The sequence below is a fragment of the Tiliqua scincoides genome, chromosome 5, assembly GCF_035046505.1.
Source record: "Tiliqua scincoides isolate rTilSci1 chromosome 5, rTilSci1.hap2, whole genome shotgun sequence".
Lineage (NCBI taxonomy): Eukaryota > Metazoa > Chordata > Lepidosauria > Squamata > Scincidae > Tiliqua > Tiliqua scincoides.
Genome location: NC_089825.1, coordinates 116,129,362 through 116,144,823, shown reverse-complemented (window position 1 = coordinate 116,144,823; position 15,462 = coordinate 116,129,362). Strand labels below are relative to the sequence as shown.

The following is a 15,462-nucleotide window of genomic DNA, read 5'->3' as shown; positions in this document are numbered from 1 at the left end:
CTGCAGGGCCCAGGAGGCAGCCAAAGTTCTCCTTAGAGTAAGGGAACATGGGTGGATTAACATTCTACCAGTTAAGTGTGAGTTTGCAGTAACTAGAGTCCAGAAATTCTTCACTGTCAGCTATATGTCACACTGTTGTTTCATGAATTGAACCCCAATATCTCATAACCATCCCTACACTGATTTCCCAACTCACATTTCCTCCCTTCTAGAGCTGTTGTCTACTACAGGGAGAAGAACATATAGCTACAAAACTACCCAAATCTGTTGCTCAAGGCTGTCTGGTTCTGCAGTTCCTGTAATTTTTGATTTCTAGTCAGCATTCATTTAGATAGCAGTCAGTGTGCCTTCTAAAATGGGAACGCTCTCCCCCCATCTGTCTGAAATTTGGAAAATTTGGCGACTGGAAAGAGTACTGTTGAAAAGCAGTAAACAATTAATTAGTAGTAGAATACCCCAAGAATGTCATGCCAATCAGACACAAAACAGAAATGACAGGCAGAAGAAATGGTCTCTTATTGAGAGCAATGGGGGGAAAATGAATAGCGGACAAAAATTCATTACCAGGCAGTTTCAATTTTAACAAAAAAATAAGTGAACAAGTGAAGCTTGTAATAAGACAGATAAATTGTGTAATGGATGGAAAGAAAGAAAGAAAGAAAGAAAGAAAGAAAGAAAGAAAGAAAGAAAGAAAGAAAGAAAGAAAGAAAGAAAGAAAGAAAGAAAGAAAGAAAGAAAGAAAGAAAGCTTATAGCAGGTAGACTGACAAACATGTACAGCAATACCATAGAGAATACTCAACTGCCTGCCCAATAATTACCTGAAGGACTGTACATAATGTTGCAGATTTCTAAATCCTCTCTGGACTTCTACCAGCCAATAACAAAACTGATAAAAACATAATGAAGGATGATAACACTTTTGCCTACATATAGCTTCAAACTGGTGTGACCCTTGTAATCATAGAGAGACTAGTGCCAGTGCTGTAGATGGAAACAGGGACATCTCTGTCTAGCGGGGATAGTTGTACAAAGGATGAAGACATCAGTGCTCTGGCCCCTGGTGCTGCTGCTTCACAAGGTTTGCAAGACTTCTGCAAATTGCCAATTACGAGATTTCTACCCTATTCATCACCAATATTATCAGCCAGGAGACGTCATTGTGGGCAGCACTGTATTGCTGAGCTTTCTCCTCTCCAGTCCAAAAGCCTTCAACCAACAGCCTCCTCATATGTTACCTGAAGAGTCTTTGTAAGATTTTATTTTTATAATAACCTCCATCCAGACCAATCCCTAATCTACAACCTCTTTTCACTCTGGATGCCAAAGATTGCCATGGCAGCAGATGGTTATGGAAGAGGCAGGAAGATTCCATGATTTGGGTGGTACCAGGAGGACAAGTTCTAGATGTGACTGCTAGACAGTTGCTAACAGTCCAATCCTATCCAACCTTTCAGCGCCAATGCAGCCACAAAGAGGCCCTTACGTAAGGGAACAAACATTCCCTCCTCTAGGAGGCCTCCATGACTGCCTCCCTATTACAGAATACAGTGTGTGCCCCATTGGCACAGTTATATCAGTGCTGGAAATTTGATTAGGTTTGGGATATAAGCCACAACAATGGCTAAGTTATAAGAAATGAACTCTGTTTTTGTACTCAATATGCCATTTAGAATGTACTGTGGCTTTGAAACATCATTTGACTTTTTTTATATAATATTGCCTGTCGCTTGTTTAGGTTTTTGTTCTCCTTCTGTTTTTCTGTTCTTTTGCCACCGATCTCTCTTCCATACCATGCTACTCCATAATGCTGTCTACTTCAGTTCAGTTTATACCCCAGCCTTTCTCTCTGTTTTGCTTTTCCTTAAGTATTCATCTATACAACATACATCCGTACACAACATTGGAGTTGATATAAGGGTGTGCATACTTTTTCAACCAGGATACTACAGGAAAGGCCAACAACCAAAAATAATCAAATCATTCTTGTAATTTTCCAAGGATCCTAATTGGAATATCAAAAAATTATAAATCAGGCAAACTATATGTTAGTCTGTCTTTGCCCCCTTCAACTTTCTGGCTCCATGGTACAGCTATCAAAACTAGTCCTTTTCAACCCATTTCCCATTGCTACAACTTGATTTTTTAGTCTGTTTCCAAGTATCATCTAGGCTTCACCTTTAAGTACTGCTAAGTTATCATCCCTTTCTCATACCTCTCTGTTTTCACTTTAGTTGTCAAATGGGTCCATTTCCGAGTTCACTTTAGGAGAATTAACCCAACTACTAGGTAGAAGTTAAAAAAATGCTTCTTGTTTGTTCTAGATCAGCGGTCTTCAAACTTTTTCATGCCTTGGCCCCAATCAATCAATCAATCAATCAATCAATCAATCAATCAATCAATCAATCAATCAATCGTATGTGAACTCACCATTGGTCCCACCCCCTCTTGGGATCCTATCTGCACACTCCCTGCCCCCATTTCCCCAACTTCCTGCCCCTGTTACGCCCTCCCAGCACTGTTCACTGTAACCAAATATTCTTATTAGAGAAGCAGAAAACTTTACCATGAAGCCTGGCACTAGTGAAATCTATTTTAGCACAATTGCTAAGAACCTGAACAGGATGGGACACAATCTCCTGGTACTTGAAGGGGTGCATCAGATGCCTCCCCCTTTATCTCATGGTTCTCTAGTCCAGTTGTCTTCAAGCTTTTTCATTCCTGTAAGTTGCAACAACCCCACAACTTAAATCTTTTAAATAAATAACATGATTTTATTTCCTGTGCAACCTGGATTAAGGATCACTTCATAAAATATGGTATATATTTTCATGTGTGCTAACAATGAAGAAGATGCACTACACAGTGGCAATAATTTTGCAAAGTACACTATGTGCTTGTGACACAGAGTGTATATTTCTTTGTAGTGTGGTGACCAAGAATTACCAGCTTGTCTTGGCCTTGGTATTTGCTGTACAGGAGATCAATGAAAATCCTCAGATTTTACCAAACATCACTCTGGGATTCCATATTTATGACACTCATTCTGATTCCATGTTGACCTATCAGACCACAATGCAACTTGTTTCCACAAGGAATAGATTTGTCCCCAACTATAAGTGTGACTTCCAGGACAATCTAATCACAGTCATTGGGGCACTTCACTCCAAAGCCTCCCACCAAATAGCAAATGTTTTCAGTATCTACAAGGTTCCACAGGTAGGACGTTTGGTTGTAGCACATTGACGTGTTTTCTGCACATTCTTTTTCTTTCCAGTAGTTATGTTGTGTACTTTATGCAAGGAAAGAAAGGCAATGAGATTCCTATCACTTACAATAGATCAGAGATGCCATAATTATATGGCATAATTATATCAGCAGTCAAGGATGGGCAATTTCAGTCCCTCCAATTTTCAGTCCACTTCGTTTTCACTACAGCAGTGATGTATAGTTATACAGATTCTTGTAGATTCTTGTTGTATAGTTATATCCTTTGATGGTAAGGGCAGTTCGACAGTGGAACAGATTGCCGAGGGAGAAGGTGGACCTGCCTCACTGGAAAACTTCAAACAGTGGCTTGACAGGCACCTGATGGAGATGCTCCAGGAGGATTTTCTGCCACAGACATGGGGTTGGACTAGATGAACTTGCGGGTACCCTCCAACTCTATAAGAACCTAAGAACATAAGAAGAGCCCCACTGGATCAGCCCATCTAGTCCAGCTTCCTGTATTTCACAGATGCCTTTGGGAGCACACAAGACAACAAGAGACCTGTAACTTGGTGCCCTCCTTTGCATCTGGCATTCTGAGGTAGCCTACTTCTAAAATCAGGAGGTTGCATATGCTCACCATGACTTGTAACCTGTGATGGACTTTTCCTCCAGAAATTTGGCCAATCCCCTTCTAAAGGCTTCAAGCTCAGATGCTATCACCATGTCTTGTGGCAAGGGGTTCCACAAACTAATGACATTCAGGATAAAGAACTATTTTCTTTTGCTTGTCCTAACTCTCCCAACACTCACTTTTAGTAGATGTCCCCTGGTTCTGGTGTTGTGTGAGAGGGAAAAGAGTATCTATGATTCTTTTTTTTTTTAATGCAGTAATGGATGCCAATGTGTGACTGAAATCAAAATCTGAGATTTAGGAAAAATCCCTTATATTATTATGCATAGTTGTACATAAGTGAAAGGATATTGCTTGTGGCACTAACATAAACAGAATGTCACGATTCTTCATGAGCAATGAATAGTTCAGAAAAGTCAGTGGCATGGAACAAACCTTGTCCATAGTCCATGCGCAATTTTCCTGCTCCCAACTTTATTCCTAGTCACTTTTGCCTCAGTAGCTGCAAGACATGTGAGGTTGGTTGTCTCAAACTTCTGTGTGAACTATAGTGATGAGAAGCACTATTCCTCAGATTTTTTCCACTCTATTATAGTCTTACCTGGGTGTGTACATAGTCTCTGTACCAATTAATCCACAGAAAAGTGGCACAGGGGAGGATGTCTGACCACATGAAAATCTGTTATATGAACATTGACCTGTTTTGACCAGTATTTGGCGGAAGCTCTCCAGGAGCTTCAGAGGTAGGTATTCCCTGCTGCTATCTAGAGGAATGATTTTCAACCTTTTCTATCTCGTAGCACACTGACAAGGTGGTAAAATTGTCAAGAGACACCATCAGTTTATTTACAATTGACAAGGCACATCATACTGCTGATGGGTGGCAGGTTTACATCCTCTAATGGCCATGCTAATAAATGAACTCATCTATAGACCATCTGCATGGAAAATATGGGTTCAATCACTGTACCACAGTTGCTCCCCCCAAATCACTGTCACTGATGAATAATAACCCACCTTTCTAGTGTGTTTTCCTCTTTTTTTCAATTCAAGAATAGTCAGTATATGGGGGGAAAAGTCAGATACAACTTCAGAGAGTTAACATTCAGGATCATGGATGAGGTTTGTACATTTGAATTGTTTCTTTTATTAATGGGGTATAATTATAACAGAAACTGGCCTCTCTTTGTCCTTTTTTTCCATAATTTTTACAAGGTTTGCAACTCCTTTTTCATTAATCAAAGATATTTGAAAGCTTCTGCTAATGTTTGGGGAGATGAAAGGATGCGAGTATAGCCTCTATATTCTTAAACCATTGTGAAAGACTACTTTGTTCCACATTGCTGTGAATATAAGTTGGAATATAGGATCTAATAGTCATGGTAAAGCCGTAAGAAAGCATTTGGTTAAGACTGTCTGTTTGGGGGACGGGAGGAAATTACTATTTTTTGAATGAACCAAAGCACACATTCTCACAAATATGTAACTAATTGATTTCAAATTATTTTTGTCTCTCCTGTCCCCAAATCTGTCTTAGCTCTTGGTGGGTTCTGCTCCACAAATGATGGATACAACCAAAATCATTTGTTCCTACTGGATGGTCCCCAGTGAAGCCCTTCAGTACATGGGAATTCTCCATTTACTTCTCCATTTCCAATGGGTATGGATTGGATTCATTGCTGATGATAACGGAGAAACATTTGTACAAATCATGCTTCCAATACTTATCCAGCATGGCATTTGTATTGCCTTCATAGAAACATACCCCAAGAATGTAAACTTTGATGATGATAATGAAGGCATACTAAAACGAGGGGAAGATATTTATGGTCAAGTCATGAACAGCACAGCCAACGCATTGGTATTCTATGGAGATGTGGATTCCATGATATTTTTACTACTGTTGTTAAATCTACCGGAATTGAATGATATGATACAAAAGCCCAAAGGAAAAGTATGGATTTTGACAGCCGAGATGGAATTTAAAGCACTTGTCTTCCAAAGAGGTTGGGATATCCAAATGCTCCACGGGGCCATATCTTTTGCAATTCACTCAAACGAACTGTCAGGATTCCAACCATTTCTTCAGAGCAGAAATCCTTCCAATACACAAGAAGATGGTTTTTTCAAGGACTTCTGGGAGCAGGCATTTAACTGTATGTGGCCAAATGCAAGTCTGGAAAAGATTAATGGGAATATCTGTAGTGGGCAGGAGAGGCTGGAGAACCTTCCTGGACCCGTGTTTGAAATGAGTGTGACTGGTCACAGCTATAGTATCTACAATGCTGTCTATGCTGTGGCCCACGCTTTGCACAGCATGCATTCATCTTCATCCAAAAGAACAGCAACAATGCAGGGACGGAGAAGGCAGTTTCAGAATCATCGACCATGGCAGGTAATGGTCTAAACTCTAAATCAGTGATTCTCAGCCTTTTCTGTCTAACGGCACACTGACTAGGTCCTAAAATTGTCAAGGCACACCATCTTTTTTTGAAAATTGACAAGGCATACCATAATGCTAGTGGGGGCTCATGTCCCCCAATGGCCCTATTAACAAATGGCCCTCCTCCAAACTCCCATGGCACACCTGCAGACCATTCTGCAGGCACAGTGGTTGAAAATGTCTGGCCTAAACACCTAGAGGCTAGTTCGTATATTACCTGCAGTGGTATGGAAGCTACTAGGACACTTACAATGTCTGAAGCAACTCAGGAAGGTAGGTGAGGCTGGAGACATGATTGTTTTCACACCAATGCCATCTGACTCTTATATTACTGTCAACCCAATCAAATTATTATTATTATTATTATTATTATTATTATTATTATTATTATTATTATTATTATTATTATTATTTGTATATGCTGATTTTCAACAAAAAAGTTCACAAAGTGATTTACGTGCAAAAATCAAAATCCAATAGGCCAATAGGCAATGGGCACAATCCAATGGGTCAATTAAAGCAGCAGATCTATCGATCCACTTAAACCAGGGGTGCCCAAACTCCGGCCCTGGGGCCACATGCAACCCTCAAGGCCTCTCAATGCGGCCCTCAGGGAGCCCCCAGTTTCCAATGAGTCTCTGGCCCTCTGCAGATTTGTTGGATCCCACACTGGCCCGATGCAACCGTTCTCAGCGCGAGGGCGACTGTTTGACCTATTGCATGAGCTGTAGGATGAGGGCTTCTCCACTGCTTGCTGTTTCAAATCCGTGATGCAGTAGCAGCAGCAAAGCAAAGGTCAGCCTTGCTTTGTGCAAGGTCTTTTAGAGGCTTTGAGCTATTGTAAGACCTTGATTCATATAAGTTTATCTTTAATATATTCATTTATGTATACTTATGTAAATGTAATCAAATTTTAAATGTTAATTAATTCTTTTTTCCCCCGGCCCCCCAACACAGTGTCAGAAAGATGATGTGGCCCTCCTGCCAAAAACTTTGGACACCCCTGACTTAAACAATGCAGGGTGCAATCCTAACCTACTTTCCAACACTGACATAAGGGCAATGCAGCTCCGAGGTAGGGGAACAAACATTCCCTTGCTTTGAGGAGGGCTCCGTGAGTGACACCCAACTGCAGGATGCAGCACATGTCCCACTGGTACCGCTATGCCAATGCTGGAAAGTTGGTTAGGATTTAGGCTGCAGCCACCAATGCAAGTATTTCAAGGCTCCATCACACTGGACATTTTGCCAGTTGAGGTAAGGTGGTGGAGAGGATGGTTCAGAGTGGTGATTGGGCTGAACCAGGGGCATGTTGAGGGGCAGATCTCAGTAGCAGCACAGATATCCTCTACCCCCAGCAAGGGGGTATACCCCCTTGGCCCTACTTGGATTTACACTAGCAAAAGAGGTGGTGTAGATCAAAGTGGCCCAGGGAGTGGCGGAGTAGGTAAGTAAAAAATGTCCCTACTTCTTTAATGCTGCCTTGTCCCCAGCCAGCCCACAGCATGCAGGAGAAGCTGTGTCAGCACCATTGCACTCTCTAGGCCAGGGATTTCAAACCTGTTTTATACTGTGGGCCAAACAGCATTCATGATACCTGTTGAGGGCCGGAAGTTATGTCAGTAGGCAGGAAGTGGTGCAGATCATAATCAAATAGATCATAACCAAAAATAAGAACTTTTCCTCACTTAGGAACTCATTAGCTGCAAATAGCAGAAGAGTAAATACACAAATCTTGATCATATTTCAAGATACGGGAGAGCCCAATTTTCATGTGGGCTGCCCTTTCAGCAGTAACACCTCAGCACTGCTCAACAGCTGAGAGTCCAATGGCCGGATTAAAAGCTTCTGCGGGCTGCATTCAGCCCCTGGGCCTTAAATTTGACACCTCTGCTCTAGGCTAGTGCAAGTAAGTAATAAATGAGCCACGTAATAAAATAGACCATGTAAGTAAAATGGGCTGTGTAAGTAATAAATAAGCTGCAGTCATAGATTTTTAAACATGATTAAAACTTTGGTAGAAATGTGGTTTCAAATCAACCATTTGTACATTCCCTTCTCACTTTCTTCAGTAAAAGTGGCCTTGTATTAAACATACTTCTTTTTCAATTTAGCTCCACCACTTTTTGAAACACGTGTCATTTAATAACAGTGCTGGGGACAAAGTGTCGTTTGACAAGAATGGAGAAGTAGTAGCAGGATTTGACCTTTTCAACTGGTTCACATTTCCCAACCAATCGTTTGTTAGAGTGAAAGTTGGAAGGGTGGACCCACAGGTTCCTTCTGATAAAGCATTCATCGTAAATGAAGATACTATGGTATGGCCCAGCTGGTTTCACCAGGTAGGATCTGAATGTGTTTGGGGGGGGGGAAGAGTTCCCAGGGTTGAATGAGCACTTGCAGCATCAAAGTATGTTCCATTTATTTTATGAATTAGAAACGGCCCCTTTCGGTGTGTAATGACAATTGCCATCCTGGGTATAGCAAGAAAAAGAAGGAGGGGCAGCCATTTTGCTGCTATGATTGCATCCCATGCCCAGAAGGGAAGATTTCAAACCAGAAGAGTGAGTTGCTGGCTATTGAAACTACTTTCTACTAACAGTCCAATGGAATAAGTACAATGAAATAATCACAATAAAATGAATCACGGTAAAAACCGCAGAAGAGGAAAGGGGGGTGGAACGAACTGAGTACCGAACGTAGCCTCTTGCTACCAAAGAGTTTGGCTGACTTTGATTTGTATGTCTCTTCCTACTGGAATTCAGGAAAGTTTGAGTCAGTGATGAGCCTGTGGATGAGCCCATGTTCCTGCCAGCCCCCCTTCTAAAAAGGGAGGAGAAAGAAATCAGGTAACAGATGATGTCATTCCAGCTGTGGGAACTTGCTCTCTTAGTCCTCCAGCCATCCAGGGGAGAGCCCACTGCCCCATTTGATGTTAACGCAAGGGGAAAAAGTTGGTGGCCCCATCATCCAGATACAATCAGATAAGGAAGAGTATATTAATCAGAATCAATAGCTTTACGTTGTTTGGGGGTTTGTTCTTCTTTACACTGTGCCGTGGCATTACAAAATAAATTGAACTGCTGCAGGCTGCTGCCCACAGTTTCAATGCATTCATGCAATTCCACCGTACCTCAATTCCGTTTGCTAGTGTTCTCTATAGTATTATCACTACTCTGTTGTTTTGCAGGTTAATGAACCCCTTTCCTACCAAATTCAGTTCTCCCTTTTTTTCTTTTCTTGTTCACTTGTTATGATCTCCTTTTCCTGTTAATTAGACTTTTAATAAACCTTTTGCATTACTCTGAGTCTGTCTGGGCCCTAGTACAGGAAGTATAGTAGATTTTCATGTCTCCTTGCTCTGCCGGCACTACTGTGAGGATGATTCTGCTAGAGACTTCTGAAGCTCAGTATCCAATGAGGGGGGTTCTTCCCAGAGAACCCCTTTGGCTAGCTTGATCTCCTGGACTGGCGACAGCAGATTTAATCTACCAAGTGTTTTCCCCAGTCAGCTGCATGTCCAAACAGGGGAGTGCCTGCGCTAAGCACTAGACACTACTACCTTGGATCAGCATGCAGTCACTGGCAGCCCCTCTCTTGACCCCGACAAGCCACCTTTAGCACAGTGGCTTCTCTCAGCTTGGGCAGAGGTGTGAGAAAAGGTAGCATAGCAAAAGAGAGCAGGAGTTACCAAACCTGAATGCCAACTTGGCATGGTGGTGCTTGGGTTGCAGCTGGAATGACGATGGTTCCCAAGGAGATGTACAATCTACAGCAGGGGTGTCAAACTCACGTCATACAGAGGGCCCAATAGCATTCATGATGCCTGCTGAGGGCCGGAGGTGATGTCATTAAACAGGAAATGATGTCATTAAACAGGTCAAAACCAGAAATAAGCACTATTCTCGTGTAAGAACTCATTAGCTGCTACTGACAGGAGAGAAAATACACAAATCTTGATCATATTTCAAGATAGCCCAATTATCATGCGGGTCACCCTTTCAGCAGTGTCACCTCAGCATTGCTCAGCAGCTGAGAGCCTGAGGGCCAGATAAAAAGCTTCTGCGGGCCACGTATGGCCCCCAGGCCTTATGTTTGACACCCCTGATCTACAGAGAGCAACACCTGAAACCACGTTTTCTTTTTCAGACATGGATGACTGCTTTCGATGCCCAGGTGACAAGTATCCAAACAAGGACCAGACTTTGTGCATTCTAAAAGTTGTTACCTTCTTATCTTACGAAGAACCTTTAGGTATTGGTTTAGCCATTGGGGCTATTTCATGTTCTTTCCTCACAACTCTGGTGCTCGGTCTTTTTATGAAGCACCACAACACGCCCATCATCAAAGCCAACAATCGGAACCTCACCTACACTCTTCTCCTCTCCCTCCTTCTTTGCTTTCTGAGTGCATTGCTGTTCATTGGCCATCCTGAGAAGGTGACGTGCATTTTCCGCCAAACGGCCTTTGGCATCATCTTCTCAGTGGCTGTTTCTTGTGTGCTGGCAAAGACCATCACAGTGGTTCTGGCATTCATGGCCACGAAACCTGGATCCAGAGCAAGGAAATGGATGGGGAAAAGTCTGGCCAACTCCATTGTTCTTTCCTGCTCTCTTACTCAAGCAGTCATTTGCACTGTGTGGCTGGCTACCTCTTCCCCATTCCCAGATGTTGATATGCACTCAATGACTGGCCAAGTTGTTCTGGAATGTAATGAGTCTTCTCCTACCATGTTTTATTGTGTCATTGGCTACATTGGTTTCCTGGCCACCACCAGCTTCTCTGTAGCTTTTCTTGCCAGGAATTTACCTGACAGTTTCAATGAAGCCAAATTTATCACTTTCAGCATGCTGATCTTTTGCAGTGTTTGGTTATCCTTCTTTCCAAATTACATGAGTACCAAGGGAAAATACGTAGTAGCTGTGGAACTGTTTTCGATTTTAGCCTCCAGTGCTGGGCTGCTTAGTTGTATCTTTTTCCCTAAATGCTACATAATCTTGCTAAGGCCTGAACTGAACAATAAGGAACAGCTAATAAGGAGAAAAGCCTGAAGAATTGAGGGACCTGTACAGTGCAGCAAATTCCAATTTTTTAAAATTATTATTTAATTACAATAGTTGGGGCTTGTTTGACTGGTTTGAAGCCCACTCTGAGGAGTTGACACCAGTCATTGAGGAAAAGAGGAGAGCTCAAGCAGCATACAAGGCCTGTCCCAGTGAGTGCAACCTGCAGGTCCTCCGCGCTGCTCGCAGCAAAGTCCAGCAGGCTGCCAGGAGTTGTGCTAACGACTACTGGCTCCAGCTCTGTTCCGAGATATAGATAGCAGCTGACACGGGCAACATCAAGGGGATGTATGATGGTATCAAGCAGGCCCTAGGTCCAACATAGAAGAAAATTGCCCCTCTGAAGTCTGCAACAGGCGAGGTCATCCAGGATCGGGCGCAGCAGATGGAACGCTGGGTGCAGCACTACTCTGAGCTATATTCCAGAGATAATGTAGTCACCAAAGAAGCGCTGAACAACATTGAGTGTCTGCCTGTGTTGGAGGAGCTTGACAGTGAACCAACCCTAGAAGAACTTCACGTGGCCCTGGACTCCCTTGCCTTTGGCAAGGCACCAGGAAAAGACAGCATCCCTGCTGAAGTCCTAAAGTGCTGCAAAGAGATCATCATCACTGAGCTGCATGAAATCCTCTGTCTCTGCTGGAGAGAAGGTGGGGTACCTCAAGACATGAGGGATGCAAACATCATCACGCTGTACAAGAACAAAGGTGACAGGGGTGACTGCAACAACTACCGCGGCATCTCTCTCCTTAGCGTTGTAGGAAAGTTGTTTGCCCGAGTTGCACTAAAGAGGCTCCAGGTACTTGCAGAGAGCGTCTATCCAGAATCACAGTGTGGATTCCGAGCCAACAGGTCCACCACTGATATGGTATTCTCCCTTAGACAACTGCAGGAGAAATGCAGGGAACAACGACAGCCACTCTTTATAGCCTTCATAGATCTCACAAAGGCTTTCGACCTGGTCAGCAGGGACGGCCTCTTCAAGATTCTCCCCAAGATTGGATGTCCACCCAGGCTCCTCAGCATCATCAGATCCTTCCACAAGGACATGACGGGCACTGTTGTCTTCGATGGCTCCACATCAGACCCTTTTGACATCCGAAGTGACGTGAAGCAGGGCTGTGTTCTTGCACCAACCTTGTTTGGGATTTTCTTCGCTGTCATGCTGAAGCAGGCCTTTGGAACTGCAACAGAAGGCATCTATCTCCGGACCAGATCAGATGGAAAGCTCTTCAACCTCTCCAGACTGAGAGCAAAGTCCAAAGTCCAGCTGAAATGTCTGCGTGACTTCCTCTTTGCTGACGATGCAGCTGTCACTGCCCACTCTGCCAAAGATCTCCAGCAGCTCATGGATCGTTTTAGCAAGGCCTGCCAAGATTTTGGACTGACGATCAGCTTAAAGAAAACACAGGTCATGGTTCAGGATGTGGACTCACCTCCCAGCATTACAATCTCTGCGCATGAACTGGAGGTTGTCCATGACTTTGTGTACCTTGGCTCAACGATCTCCGACACTCTTTCTCTCGATACCGAGCTAAACAAACACGTCGGTAAAGCAGCTACCACGTTTTCCAGACTCACAAAGAGAGTCTGGTCCAACAAGAAGCTGACGGAACATACCAAGATCCAGGTCTACAGAGCTTGCGTCCTGAGTACACTTCTGTACTGCAGCGAGTCATGGACTCTCCGCTCACAACAGGAAAGGAAACTGAACGCTTTCCACATGCGCTGCCTCCGACGCATTTTCAGCATCACCTGGCAGGACAAAGTTCCAAACAACACAGTCCTGGAATAAGCTAGAATCCCTAGCATGTATGCACTGCTGAAACAGAGACGCCTGCGTTGGCTCGGTCATGTTGTGAGAATGGATGATGGCCGGATCCCAAAGGATCTCCTCTATGGAGAACTCGTGCAAGGAAAGCGCACTACAGGTAGACCACAGCTGTGATACAAGGACATCTGCAAGAGGGATCTGAAGGCCTTAGGAATGGACCTCAACAAGTGGGAAACCCTGGCCTCTGAGCGGCCTGCTTGGAGGCAGGCTGTGCAGCATGGCCTTTCCCAGTTTGAAGAGACACTTGGCCGACAGTCTGAGGCAAAGAGGCAAAGAAGGAAGGCCCTTAGCCAGGGAGACAGACCAGGGACAGACTGTACCTGCTCCTGGTGTGGAAGGGATTGTCACTCCCGGATTGGCCTTTTCAGCCACACTAGACGCTGTGCCAGAACCACCTTTCAGAGCACGATACCATAGTCTTTTGAGACTGAAGGTTGCCAATATGGTAATATATGGGGCTTGTTACTGAATTTTTTTAAAGCCTGTACTCTATAACTGAGGTTCTCAAATTGGGGTGCTGTTATCCCCATCCTGAGGACTTCAGCCTCTGGCCCCTTAAACGGCGGGGGAATGAGAAAGGCAGCAACACAACCCTCAGGATTACGCCACCACCGGGCACACAGGAGCATTTTTCATCCTTCCCTGTGTCTCTCCCAGCCTCTCTGGGGTGCAGGAAGCCCTGCAGAGTCCTCTGCAGAGCTCCTCATGGCTTGTAAAAAGGAAAACCAACTTCTGACCCACTTCTGGTTTCGCGATCGCAATCTGGAAGTGGGCCACGATCACTTTTTTTTTTTCCTTTTACAAGCTGTAGGGAGCCCTGCAAAGGGCTCTGTTGGGTCCCCGGCACCCCAGGGAGGTTGGCAGGGACACAGGTAAGATAAAAAAATGGCCCTGTGTCCCTGGTGGCATCGCGTTGCTGGGGGTTGCGTTGCCACCATTCCCCACCCCCGCAAACACTTAGAGCAGTTCTTAAACTCTAGGAAAGTTTGAGAATCGCTGCTCTACAGTAATACAAGTCTTCTACAATGCTTTACCTAAGTTAAACCTTCTTCAGCTTGGCAAGGTCTATTTGTAAGTGTTACCTATATGCATGTATATTATTTTCTCCCAACATCCCCTGAATTCTACCGAATGGAAAAGTGCAACTCTTCTGGTGCGTATGCTCTACAGATGCTTAAGCTGTGCACAGCTGAAAGTGACCATTCAGTTGGTACGTACTTATTATTATTATTATTATTATTATTATTATTATTATTATTATTATTATTATTATTATTATTAATAATAATAATAATAATAATAATAATAATAATAATAATAATAATAATAATAATAATAATAATAAAACTTTATTTTTATCCCGCCCTTCTCCCTAATGGGACCCAGGGCGGCTAACAACATATTAAAAAAAAACAGATTTTAAAAACATTAATACACAGCAGATAAAAACATTTAAAAACACATTACAGAGGCCATAAAAACAGTAGTCAGATTAAAAGACAGAATAAAAGAGCAAGTCACCGAGGAATCAAGCCTGTAAAAAACTAAAAGATGTATAAAAATGTTAAGAAGGCCAGAAATCAGAAGGCTTGTTTAAACAACAGTGTTTTCAGGCCTCGCCGAAAACTCTCAAGAGAGGGAGCCATTCTCACGTCAAGGGGAAGGGAGTTCCATAATGTTGGTGCCACTACCGAGAAGGCCCTATTTCTTGCAGCCACCCCCCGGACCTCCTTGACTTCTCAGAACTAATAATAATAATAATAATAATAATAAAACTTTATTTTTATCCTGCCCTTCTCCCTAACGGGACCCAGGGCGGCTAACAACATATAAAAAAACAGATTTTAAAAACATTAATACAAGCAGATAAAAACATTTAAAAACACACTACAGAGGCCATAAAAACAGTAGTCAGATTAAAAGAGTAAAAGAGCAGATCACCGAGGAATCAAGCCTGTAAAACTAAAAGATGTATAAAAAAGTTAAGAAGGCCAGAAATCAGAAGGCTTGTTTAAACAACAGTGTTTTCAGGCCTTGCCGAAAACTCTCAAGAGAGGGAGCCATTCTCAAGTCAAGGGGAAGGGAGTTCCATAATGTTGGTGCCACTACCGAGAAGGCCCTATTTCTTGCAGCCGCCCCCTGGACCTCCTTGGGTGGTGGCACTTGCAAAAAGGCCTTCTCTGATGACCTGAGAGGACGAGCCGGATTGTACGGGAGTAGACGGTCTCTAAGATATCCTGGCCCAGAGCAGTATAGGGCTTTAAAGGTCAAAACCAGCA

General features: G+C 43.3%; 1 protein-coding gene across 1 annotated transcript; it reads left to right on the top strand.

Annotated features, from left to right (window-relative positions):
* The first annotated feature begins 1,035 nt into the window (after nucleotides 1-1,035).
* Nucleotides 1,036-11,337, top strand: LOC136653344 (vomeronasal type-2 receptor 26-like). Its single transcript, XM_066630252.1, has 6 exons — nucleotides 1,036-1,250; nucleotides 2,927-3,218; nucleotides 5,381-6,238; nucleotides 8,401-8,628; nucleotides 8,724-8,850; nucleotides 10,436-11,337. Exons 1-6 carry the CDS (start codon nucleotides 1,036-1,038, stop codon nucleotides 11,335-11,337), a joined length of 2,622 nt encoding a protein of 873 aa, XP_066486349.1.
* The last annotated feature ends 4,125 nt before the right edge of the window (nucleotides 11,338-15,462 follow it).